At 26.6% G+C, this 12,848-nt stretch overlaps 1 protein-coding gene across 1 annotated transcript; it reads left to right on the top strand.

The window, feature by feature from the left end:
* The first annotated feature begins 456 nt into the window (after positions 1–456).
* On the top strand, positions 457–5,053 carry LOC149060393 (uncharacterized). The gene is made up of 2 exons (XM_089228967.1): positions 457–591; positions 4,751–5,053. Exons 1-2 carry the CDS (start codon positions 457–459, stop codon positions 5,051–5,053), a joined length of 438 nt encoding a protein of 145 aa, XP_089085093.1.
* The last annotated feature ends 7,795 nt before the right edge of the window (positions 5,054–12,848 follow it).

Below are 12,848 nucleotides of genomic sequence, written 5' to 3'. Positions count from 1 at the left end.
AACAGGAATAATTAACATTTGTATGCAAGAAAATCTTCAAGTCAATTACACGAGAGGAGATTGGCCATTTTAAGTGTAGGTATGTGTAAGTGTATTTTCTATTTAAAAATTCAACAATTAAAAGTGAATATACAATAAATATAGAAAGGATAACACAAATTTAAATGTTACATAATTTTAGAATAATAATATAGGGTATATTTATTTAAGGTTTAAAGAAGTTAACTTTTCGAAATTATTAGTGATAAAATAATTATTTGTGAGGTTATACTCGTATAGTGTTTTTGATAAAAATATTATACATATACATATATATAGAGAATTGTATGTATATCTTTATAAAATGGTATCCTAGTACCTACTATAATAAAATGTTTTCTGTTGAGTATTTTTTTTTTTTTTTTTGATATTCGTTTATATTTTTTCATTATTAAATTACACAACGTACAATAAACCATGTACTTTGGTATATTTTTAATGTTATTAAACTTCTCAAATGCACTAGCAACTCCAATATTGGGTTCAAATAATGAAAATAAATATTATAATCCAAATCATGAATATAATATATCATGGGACTATGATCAACTAGTAAGTCACTTAGTACTTAGTTAACCATCAAAGAAATGTAGTTGGTTAAAGTTATCATAATAACAATAATATTTATTACTAGAATAATACTCAAATGATTTTAAATTATAGAGGGTAATAACAATTTGAATGTATAAAAAAGATATTTACCAATTTTAAAATATTTTACAATCTTAAAAATGTGTTGGCTATTTGTTTTGAGTTGATATGATGTTTGATAAATATCCTTGTCATATACTCATATCCGCAGTTTTAGTGGGAATAGGCCATACCGCCCTACCAGTTATGATAAACCTATACAGTTATTGCTTTGATTCACATATTATATGTACCTATATTACATTTGTTGTTTAAATTTAAAATATTAATGTATGTAAACATTTCGTGTACGACGAGTGTGTCCGAGATGCACTTCGAAAATACTCAACTGATTTTTATAAAATTAAGGGCAATGTGTATGATTTGGTACAACTCATAAGATAGAATAGTTGTTAACTCGATAACGATAAGTGGCGCTCAATTTTTTTTATTGAACATTTAAGAAAGGAGTTTTAGATTAAGATGGAAATTTTGTTTAATTATGGTTGCCATTGGTTACAACTTACAGATTCATAATAGTAATAGGATAAATTAGTATGTATTGCTATTGGTTACTCGGAAAGATGAGGTAAAAGCAGCATATATTAAATTGTCGCCTTGGAATAGAGAAATAATATAGGTATCTAAACAAATATGAGAGTTTAGAATATGTTTTTGGTTTTAATAAGTACTCAAAAGCTATTTAACAGATTTTGTGAAAATTTCAAATCATTCTTGAAGATTTCAGGAAAATGTAGGGAGTATAATGTTAACTAGGTACTACTAACTACTAACTATTGCATGCAATCGCTATTTTCATTCTATCGCAGGCTCAAATAGACTATTTTTGTAAATTATTATTAAATATAATGTAGACAATTAATATTATAATATAAAATATAAATTAACATTATGAGTATGTTAATATATAATACAGTAAAACCTCGATAAGACGGAATCGCATGGGACTAAGACATTTTTCCGTGTTAACGGGGTTTCCGTCTTGACAGGATTCTGATAAAAATCGAGTTGAATTAAATTAAAGATTAGTAGATTACATATTTATTTTAAGCTCGTTTATACATAATACATACAATTTATATTTTTTACTTAATTTATACTTATTCATTACATATTTATTTTTAGCCAGTCTACATTAATTCGACAAATTTCGTCATGTTAAATGATAGATGGAAAACGCAACGACACGAACGTAACGATATTTATATAATTTGATACTGAACCAAGGAACTCAAATAATAATGTTGTATAGTGTATACAATATACATATACATTTTATTTGTTTTTAATGTCATCGATTATCTATGGGTATCGACAATACGAAAATAAATTTATTACACGAAAATCATGTTATATTTCCGTCTTGAGGTCTCCACACACTGCAGCGGTGGCGATTACCCTGGACACGGTAACGGCAAAATGTCGCGGCGTGGCGGCACCGCCAAGACAAAAGAATTTTACCGCTACCGCTGCAGTGTGTGGGGACCTTTAGTGAGTGTTTTCATTAACTTACCTTACAAAAATGTGTCCGTTTCCGGCTTGGCGAGGTTTCCGTCTTAGCGGGATAAAATTTTATGTAATTTGAAACGGGACCAAAAAATGTTCCGTAATATCAGAGTTTATCCTTCTTACCGATGGTCCGTCTTAGCGAGGTTATACAGTCCGTATCATCTATAACGATTGCCAAGCAGGGACCGTAAAATATAGGTACATCGTTATAATCAAATTTTATTTTTTTTTTTTTAGTAGGTAATACATTTATACCATCATATTCTACTCGTACATTTTTAAACCACACAAGTATAATATTATTATCATTTTAATTTGATTTTACAAATACAAATATATATATATTATGTATAGTGTATACATTTATAATACACACATATTTAATAGCAGTCAATATGCATACAATTTATTATGACTTAGAATTCAAAATAATAATCACATAAATAACTTTTTAAAGCACAATTAATCTAATCATTAACAAAATTACAAAATTATTTTAAGAAGTTCGTGATTTTTAGCTGTTTTGATTTATTATTTAAAAGCACATTTTGTAATGTAAGTTTTAAGACGTTGAGTTTAGAGACGTTTTATGATCCCTTGGCCCATTGGTTGTAATACTGATGCGCAATTTGGAGATAAAAAACCAGCTTATACAATGCAAATCATTTAACTTAGTATGCAATGGACAGTTATCTGCTATAATAAAAACTTATACCTTTCGTACTAGAATTCTCGTTTTACCTATTTTATCTCAAATTTTCCATATGGTAGAGATTTCTGATATTTTAGAATGACTTACATCAAATTCAGTCGCAATATTACTGTTTTTTCATTTTTCTCCATACGAAAAATCATATGCGTTTTTCTTTAACAGAAAAATTTTTTCGCATATTCATTTTAACGTTTTAATGAAACACGTTTAACGGCACTAACATAATTAAAATATCATATCCGATATTTTTAAATTAGTGGTAATATCTCATAATATGTACTATGCATAGGCGGAAATCCATAGAAATTTCTGGGAGGGCTAAATTAACTAAAAAAAAAACTATATTCAAATAAAATCACATTTCACATGAAACCTGACAAATTTTTGGGGTAGCTATTACAATATTTGGGGGGGAGGCTAAGCCCTCCCAAGTCCCCTCCATTTCCGCCTATGTAGTACTGTATTATATTTATATCATTGATACCTTAGATGCTATTTTTAAAACGCATGAAAGCTTCATATATTTTACATATTAACTGTGAGAAGGAACCCTATCTATGTAACATGTAAGTAATCACACCAATAGGCAATAATATTAGACGATCATTTGTGAAAATAATAATATAGGTAGGTACATTCGTTTTATATGATTAAAATGTCTTGCATCCGATTTTTAAGTCATATTAGCCGATATTGTTGTTACGTCCATCGTCGTTATAACCATTTATTTTGTATGTATAAATAAACGGAATTTTTCCGGGTCCTTGGAATTAAGAGGACACCACACTCGTATAATAGGTATGTTGTTTCCGGCTTACAAGTGCGTAAGAGCGTATGATCACATATTTTACGCTTAGTTGTTCCCGAGGTTGTTCCCGTTTTGCTCTGTTAGTTTAAAATTTAGAGTGAATTGACCTCTTATAAACATTAAAGGTAACGTTATTATCGTAGGTTATCACATGTGCTTTTTATTACATTTTAATTTTAAAGTGAATTATGAGTATTTTTAAAATTATTAATTGTTTGTATACCTATCTTAAAATACTCATAACTTGCTTTAAAATAAAAATAAAATAGAGAGCCCATGTGATAACCTAGATAATAATGTTACCTTTAATTTTTTTAATTTGTCAATTCATTCTAAATTTTAAACTAACAAAGCTAAACGAAAACTGCCGAGAGTAAAATGTACAGTACATTAAAAATGCTCATAACTCACTTAAAAATTGAATTATCGTAAAAAACCAACGTACAAACACAGATAATGTTCTTACCATCAAGTTTTATAATAGGTCGATTCACTGTAATTTTTAAACTAAAGGAGCTACAAGTTTTTGCTGAGCGTAAATTTGCTATATTACGCACTGGTAAGACGGAGACAACAAATACCACTGTTACATACCTACTCTTAAATTGAGACAACATTATGAGGGATGTGGCGTCTTCTTAACGTCGTTAAACTTCATAATATATGTCGTTACGTCTGGCATCGTTGTTGATGGTACCGATTATAGATAGTTTAAATTTATAATACTATATCATTAAAAAATAAATATGCATATGATAAAATGTAAATACTTATTGAATAGGTATTCAGTATAGTTATCTGGTTTTTGTTAGCGTTGATTCACGACAGATTTGACATTTTAAAGTAATGATTTGAAACTAACGTATTTATATGCATTGCATAAAGTAAATATAAACAAGTAGGTAAACACAATTTTTGATTTGACTGAAAAAAGAAAGGTGCAATTTTGATCAAAAAGAGTCTCATCCATTTGTTGATTGTATTTTAAATTTTAAACTTTATTTCTAACTCTATGGGTATGTATATTACAGAATAAACCAGTTATGACATTTCAAAATTTATATGATTTCAAGATGACGTCCATATGGGCTTTTCTAATAGGCATGGTAACTGCATTTGGATTTATGTTTATTTTTTGGATTTTACTTTACAAAGGAATTTTCAAGGATACAACTGAAGACAAAAAATTACAACCACTAAACGATAAACCTGCAACGATTTGTTCTTGCATCAACCGTTATTGTTGTAAGGAAAAACTACCAAATAAAGTATGCCCTGCCGAACGACACAAATATCCATTATTTTCCTATAAACGATCACCAAAGCTTATATAGCATCATAAAACTTTATATAACATTAAAATATTGTACTATAGTGTGTTTAATATGTCATAATGATACTACACTCAACTATTGGTTTCATTGTGCTGTGTGGAATCAAAAAGAAATATGTTATTGAAAAATATTTGTTTATTTTATACATTAAGTATTAATTCAAAATATAATGTAATATATAACATGCTGTATAATTTGTAGCTTATACATATTTTAATGATCAATCGTTAGCTGTTCTGTTTTCATTGAAGTGGTTTACAATTTTCACCTATAAGTAAAATCAAATGTTTTAAGTAGATATTATTTTATGGTTTTGGAAACAACTGGCGTTTGATTAAGGACGTCAAGGTTACACAAATCCATGTATTAGTGTTTGAATTATTAGTCAATAATACAAGAAAGTAGAAACTTGACTTAACTTGTTAGTCGTCATCGCATTTTTTAAAGTCACGATGCAGTCAAGTCTCAAGTCGTGTAATATCCTTTTTTTTTTGTTGGATATTCAAACCCTATTTGAAGACTGTCTTCTATAACATTTTGATTACAAGAGTGGCAAGGTTGCCAAACAACTTTTTATTTTTATAATAATCTTAACATCTTAACAATGTTCATAATTTAATTTTGGCCACCAAAATGTACTAACTAAATCCAATTTAAAAATCTTCTATCAAAGTTATTTTTTCTATCACTTGAAAAAGTTTTTTTTAAATAAATGCGTTATACGTATTATCATAAAATCAATACTCAATATAAATGTATGATATGCTAATATGTAGAGTGTTAATTTATATGCATTAAAAATCAACCAAATATGCATACAAAATTAGTACAAAAAAAATTATTTTTTAAAAATTTAATTAATACAATATATTTTAAAATATTTGCTTATCTTGGTATATGTATTATAGTTCCCTGGTAATTGATCTAAGTCCTAGATTCTAAAGTCATATTTGGAAAAACCGTTTATTCCTACAAGTAAAAGTTATAAGTATACCTATAACCTATTAATTATAATAAATTTTGATATTAATGGAAACTATAAAAATATAACATTTTTTTCTTATATTATAATACTATATATTTTTAAATGTCTAAAAAAAAGAATATTGAAATATGTAATTAAAATTGTAAAATAAGTCCTTAAAATAGATATATGTCAAAATATGCAATGATATGCGCTAAAAAGGTTTCATTTTTTAAATCGTTAAATCATAAATCAAATTTTGTGCCCACAACATATCATACGATCAACCAGAATAAATATACAATCATACAAATTACAAATTCACACAAATCCGCGCTCTACAGTCTACAGTAATATGCTCAATATAATTGAATGAATTATTATACTATAAGTCTACACTGACATGCCCTTGCCCTGCCAGTTTGTATGTACAACCATAGATTAAATATACTATAGATAGCCCACGAGTATATGTGATATGGAAACACTTAAATTAATAGCACAGCGTCAATGGATAGCGTACTCAGTTGTAATATCGAAAAATAAATTAGGTACTATTAAATCAAATGGACGGGGAAAGATGTTCTGTGCGGGGGGACACGGCCGGCGTTATCATGCGTTATGCCCGTTTATACTAAAAATAAATTACAATTACAATACAATACGGAATAAAATATGAGTAATGAAATCATTCTGTTATTAATATACATATATAAAAACGAATAATCGTCAACGCTCACAAACAGCTCCATAGTGGCTGAAAACAAAAATCTATTTTAATGCCTATTCCAGAAATAGGTACATAATATCAATAATACAAATGCAAAACAACCACGAAAATCATATGACATTATTATTTATTAAGTTATAATATTCAAACGTTCACAAGTTATAACTGCGCGAGCTGCGACGACAAATTTTCATCCTTTTCGTCAGTTAACCAATATTAATATTATTAATTTATCATCATGGCTACGAAAGGCAATAAATGTAAGTTTTATAATTGTGGCAAAAGTAAACGAAGTGATAAAAATACCAAGTCATTCCGTTTTCCCAAAAATCAAGAGCAGGCAAAAGAATGGGTTAAACAGTCAGGTTAGTTGTATTAAAATCTAATATTAAAAAAAAGCGGGTAAGTGGATGTCGCTCTGCTGTACATTAGGTGGTAGGGCTGACCTCTGACTAGGGTAGGTTAGATTTGAATGCAATGATAGGTATAATCATTGTATACGAAAAACGATTCTGAACGGAGATGATTTGTCAGTCTAGGATATATTATAGATTATTAAAAATTTTCAAATCTTTGATTTAAAAAGAAAATTTTGTATGCATTTCTAGCTTAAAATAATTTGCGAATTTTCGTGATTTTTACGTATGTTGTCAAAATTTAAATTTAAATGCTTGTAAAAAAAAAATGTGACTATGCATTTCTTTTATTTTTCAACAGCTATTGTAAAAATATATTATGAGCCTTGTATTAAATTCTCAAATCTTAGAATTAAAAAGAAAAACTTTTATGAATTTCTATCTAAGATAATTTGAACATTGTCATAATTTTTACGTATTAAGTCAATATTTGAACTTCAAATGCTAATAAAAAAAAATTGTGCATATGTATATACAATTATACATATATAATTATACATACAATTTTCACGTATCTACGACTTATACTTTTTGAATAATAACAAATATTTAAAATCGTTTCAGGATAAATCGTTATCGTTACGCTATTTCGTAACAATTTAAAATTCAAACGCACTTAAAATTTTTCCTATAATGATGCTTCGAGTTTTCTCTATAGCTACTTGAAGGAAAACTTATGGAGAACTTAGTGTTGTATTTTTAATCCTTAGTTATAAACGCAAAAAATTTTATGATTTTTCAACTTCAAAATTACTTGCAAATTTTCGCGTTTTCGACAGATTTCGTAAAATTTTGAACTATAATAACTATAAACTATAAACAAAATAAGAATATCGGTACAATAGAAGTCAAGTGAATATCCAATGTTGTACAATTTTTAAATTCAAATAATCATAAAATGTATTTTGACTTTCCAATAGACATTTTTTGATTATTAAAAATAGACAAATTTATGAACAATCTTGTATTACATTTTCAAATCTTAGATTTAAAATCAGATTTTTTTATGAATTTCTAACTCAACATCATTTGCAAATTTTCGTCATTTTTACGTATTATATCAATATTTTAATTTTAAATGCTTATAAAAAAAATTGTGATTATGGATTTTTACTATTTTTTATCTGACAGCAGAGCGGCAACATCCTTTTGCGCGCCTCAATAATAAAGAGGAAAAAATAACATTAGAAACCTGTTCAAATACATATTTTGCGGGATATTTGGCCAAAAAATGTATAATAGATCAATTTAAATGCACTAAATGCGAATTAATAATTTTAAAAAGTGACGATTTTTTGTTCGATGATCAAGAATATTTAATTTTTTTTAAACAATTTGAAAGTGCCGATATTGAAAGAAGTAGTCTCAAAAAGCCTTCTGATTTATTTATAAACTTTGTTTCTACAGCACAAAAATATTTAAAAGATTTCGTAGAACTAAATCCTCATAAAAGAAAATTGTGTGCAACCATACAACTAAAAATAAAAAATGAATTGATTTCTGATTTAAATTTTAATCCAAACTGTGATCAACATATTGATTTTATAATCCAAAAATTAATAATTTGTAAATTATTAAGGCATTTTAATTGGACATCTAAACATTTGAAAGGACGTTCTAGTGTACAAACAGTAAATAAATTAAAAATTTTGAAAAATGTTTAAACTTAACATATAGCCATCCATATAGGTACCTAACTAATTCTATAGTTGGCATGTAAATATATTATAATCTGTGGTAATACTTAGTAGGTACATATTATTTGCATATTAATTGTATTATTTTTTAGTTTTGATCGGTAAGGTTTTATTTTATTTTTCAATTTTAAAATTTGATGGTTTTACGATGTATTATTTTTCTTTATTTAACTTTGTAAAAATTATATTTACCTTCCTAGGTATAGGGTTTAATTATTTTATGAAAAAAAATAATATTTGGTCTGTACCATGTTGTTAATACTTAATTGTTATTATTAATATCTTTATTATTATTAATTTGTCCACAGAATTTTTTATCAAGATTTAAATGTAAAGGTATTTTAAACATTTATGCCTGTATTTTATAAAATGTAAAATATTATATTAGCTCTTAAGTTATTATATTTGTGTCTACGACTATACCTACATATCATTATGCTTATAAAATTATAAAAACATTTTTAGATTCTGAACGAAGTGATGAATGTATTGATTTTACAATGATGTGTGTTTTTTTTTTTTTTTTTTTGTGTCTGTGTACAGCATAACTAGTCGAAATAATGCTTCGATTTCAAACTTTGGGGGTGGTTTCCGATGTAAAATTGAAGATCCTTGGTGAATTATAGAGGTCAAAAGTAAACATTTTCCAACAGTTTTCAAAAAAATCGAGAAAAACAAAAAAAAAATGACAGAAAAACGGGAATTTTTACGCAAAATCAGTTTTCGACCAAATCGATTTTTTTATATGGTTGTAATTCAAAAAATAATCACTTTAAATACTTGAAATTTTCACCAAATGTTTATGTTAGTGTTCTCTATATACAGTTTAATTTTCAAAATTTTTTGACTTTTTTTGAGTTATTTATAGACCACTGAAATTTACACATTTTTTGAGAATTTTTTTTTGAAGTGTCGGTAAAAAAATGTTGGACGACCAAAAAAACTTGAAAATTTAATACAAGGTTCCTTATGAGTTTTTCTTATTGTAGCTAAAAAAAATTAAAAATCGTAAGTCACAATTTTTTTTAATAAGCTTTTATAGTTCAAAATTTTACGAAATCTGTCGAAAACGCGAAAATTTGCAAGTAATTTTGAAGCTGAAAAATCATAAAATTTTTTGTGTTTATAACTAAAGATTAAGAATACAACACTAAGTTCTCCATAAGTTTTACTTCAAGTAGCTATAGAGAAAACTCGAAGCGTCATTATAGGAAAAATTTTAATTGCGTTTGAATTTTAAATTTTTACGAAATAGCGTAACGATAACGATTTATCCTGAAACGATTTTAAATATTTGTTATTATTCAAAAAGTATGAGTCCTAGATACTTGAAACTTTTACCAGTTATTAAGATTGGCATTTTCTTTACATGATTTAATTTTCAAAATATTTTGACTTTTTTTGAGATATTTATAGACAACTGAAATTTTCAATATTTCTGAAAATTTTTTTGGAAGGGTCGATAAAATTTTTTTGGCCCTATCAAAATACTTGAAAATTGAATACAAAGTTCCTCATAAGTTATTCTTATAGTAATCAAAAAATTATAAAAATACATAGGCACAATTTTTTTTATTAGCATTTGAAGTTCAAATATTGACTTAATACGTAAAAATTACGGCAATGTTCAAATTATCTTAGATAGAAATTCATAAAAATTTTTCTTTTTTGATCTAAGATTTGAAAATTTAATACAAGGCTCCTATCATATTTTTACAATAGCAGTTGAATAATAAAAGAAATGCGTAGTCACAAATTTTTTTTATAAGCATTTAAAATTCAAATTTTGACTAAATACGTAAAAATTACGGCAATGTTCAAATTATCTTAGATAGAAATTCATAAAAGTTTTTCTTTTTAAATCTAAGATTTGTGAATTTAATACAAAGCTCCTATCATATTTTTACAATAGCAGTTGAAAAATAAAAGAAATATATATTGTCACAAATTTTTTTTATAAGATTTTACAGTTCAAATTTTGACCAAATACATAAAAATTACGGCAATGTTCAAATTATGTTAGATAAAAATTCATAAAAGTTTTTCTTTTTAATTCTAAGATTTGAGAATTTAATACAAGGTTCCTTATGAGTTGTTCTTATTGTAGCTAAAAAAAAAATTAAAAATCGTAATTCACAATTTTTTTTAATAAGCGTTTATATTTCAAAATTTTACGAAATCTGTCGAAAACGCGAAAATTTGAAAGTAATTTTGAAGTTGAAAAATCATAAAATTTTTTGCGTTTATAACTAAGGATTAAAAATGCAACACTATGTTTTGCATAAGTTTTCCTTCAAGTAGCTATAGAGAAAACTCGAAGCATCATTATAGGAAAAATTTTAAGTGCGTTTGAATTTTAAATTTTTACGAAATAGCGTAACGATAGCGATTTATCCTGAATCGAGTCAAACGAATTTAAATATTAATTCAATTAAAGTTCCTCATAAGTTATTCTTATAGTAATTAAAAAATTATAAGAATACATAGGCATAATTTTTTTTTAATAGCATTTGAATTTCAAATATTGACAAAAATTCGTCAAAACCATGAATATTTGCAAATTATTTTGTAGTTCAAAATTCATAAAATTGTTTGTATTTATATCTAAGCTTAAAAAAAATTCAACACTTGTCTTAGTTTTTACAATAGCAGTTGAAAAATAAAAAATATATATGCATAATTTTTGTTTTAAAGCATTCAAAGTTTGAATTTTGACAAAATACGTAAAAATCACGAAACTTCGCAAATTATTTTAAACTAGAAATTCATAAAAAATTTTCCTTTTATATCAAAGACTTGAAAATTTAATACAAGGCTCATAATAAATTTTTACAATAGTAGTTGAAAAATAAAATAAATATATAGCCACAATTTTTTTTTACAAGTTTTTAAATTTAAATTTTGACAACATACGTAAAGATCACTAAAGTTCGCAAATTATTTTAAGCTAGAAATTCATAAAAAATTTTCTTTTTAAATCTAAGATTTGAAAATTTTTAATTATCTATAATATATCCTAGACAGATAAACCGTCTCCGTTCAGAATCGTTTTTCGTATACAATGATACCTATCATTGCATTCAAATTTAACCTACCCTAGTCAAAGGACCACCCCACCACCAATGTACAGCAGAGCGATACCCACTTACCCGCTTTTTTTTTTTTACTACTACACTAATAATTTAAAGAGTTTATAATCATGTAACATTTTTACTTGTTTTTTAGTATAACATTAGATACTGTCTTTACGCTTTATATGAAAATTAATAATAATATTGTTTTGGATTTTAACAACTACTTAATAAGGATAAATCTGTAGCCCTAGGTAATTTCATAATTATTATTATAATAACTATAATATTTGTATTTTAATATCTGTGGTCACTGTTTAAGTTTATCGATGTACATTTTACAAAGAATGGTAATTAATTTGTTTATAATAAAATATATTACAATATGTTAGTTGCCGCCGCTCACGAAGTCACGAGTCACGACGTATTAGTATAATAATACATATCATAGAATAGATGTCAGACGCGCAAGTTACAACAAATTTATAGTTATAGTTGCTTTTTCAAGTTTTACAACTGGACGGCGCGCGGTATTAACGTCCGCGAATGCGCAAAATCTATAACATTTATTGCGATCGTATAGGGGTCCATTGGTACTGCTCAGCCGGGGTCCAAAACGTCTGCATATCTGGTTGCCGTTTTTTCCTATGACGTGGGCTATCTATAGTATATTTAATCTATGGTACAACTGTCAACAATACAACATGCCACCATTGACGATCACGCGTGTGGTTTGTGCGAGATGGCAATATTTCAGTCCAGAGCAAACGCCACCCGAAACAAATGTAGCCAAAGTACGTATGTTGTATTATGTAGCTCATTTCCGGCTTTCTATCCTTAAACTATATTTTGCATTATTGAGTTATTCGCTTACGTATGTCGTATAGGTACCAACTATCCTAAAAATGTTAAAGTAT

The sequence above is a fragment of the Diuraphis noxia genome, unplaced genomic scaffold (genome assembly GCF_037042655.1).
Source record: "Diuraphis noxia isolate RWA-SAM2 unplaced genomic scaffold, SU_Dnox_SAM2 contig0001, whole genome shotgun sequence".
NCBI classification, from domain to species: domain Eukaryota; kingdom Metazoa; phylum Arthropoda; class Insecta; order Hemiptera; family Aphididae; genus Diuraphis; species Diuraphis noxia.
This window is presented reverse-complemented; position numbering and strand designations above follow the sequence as displayed.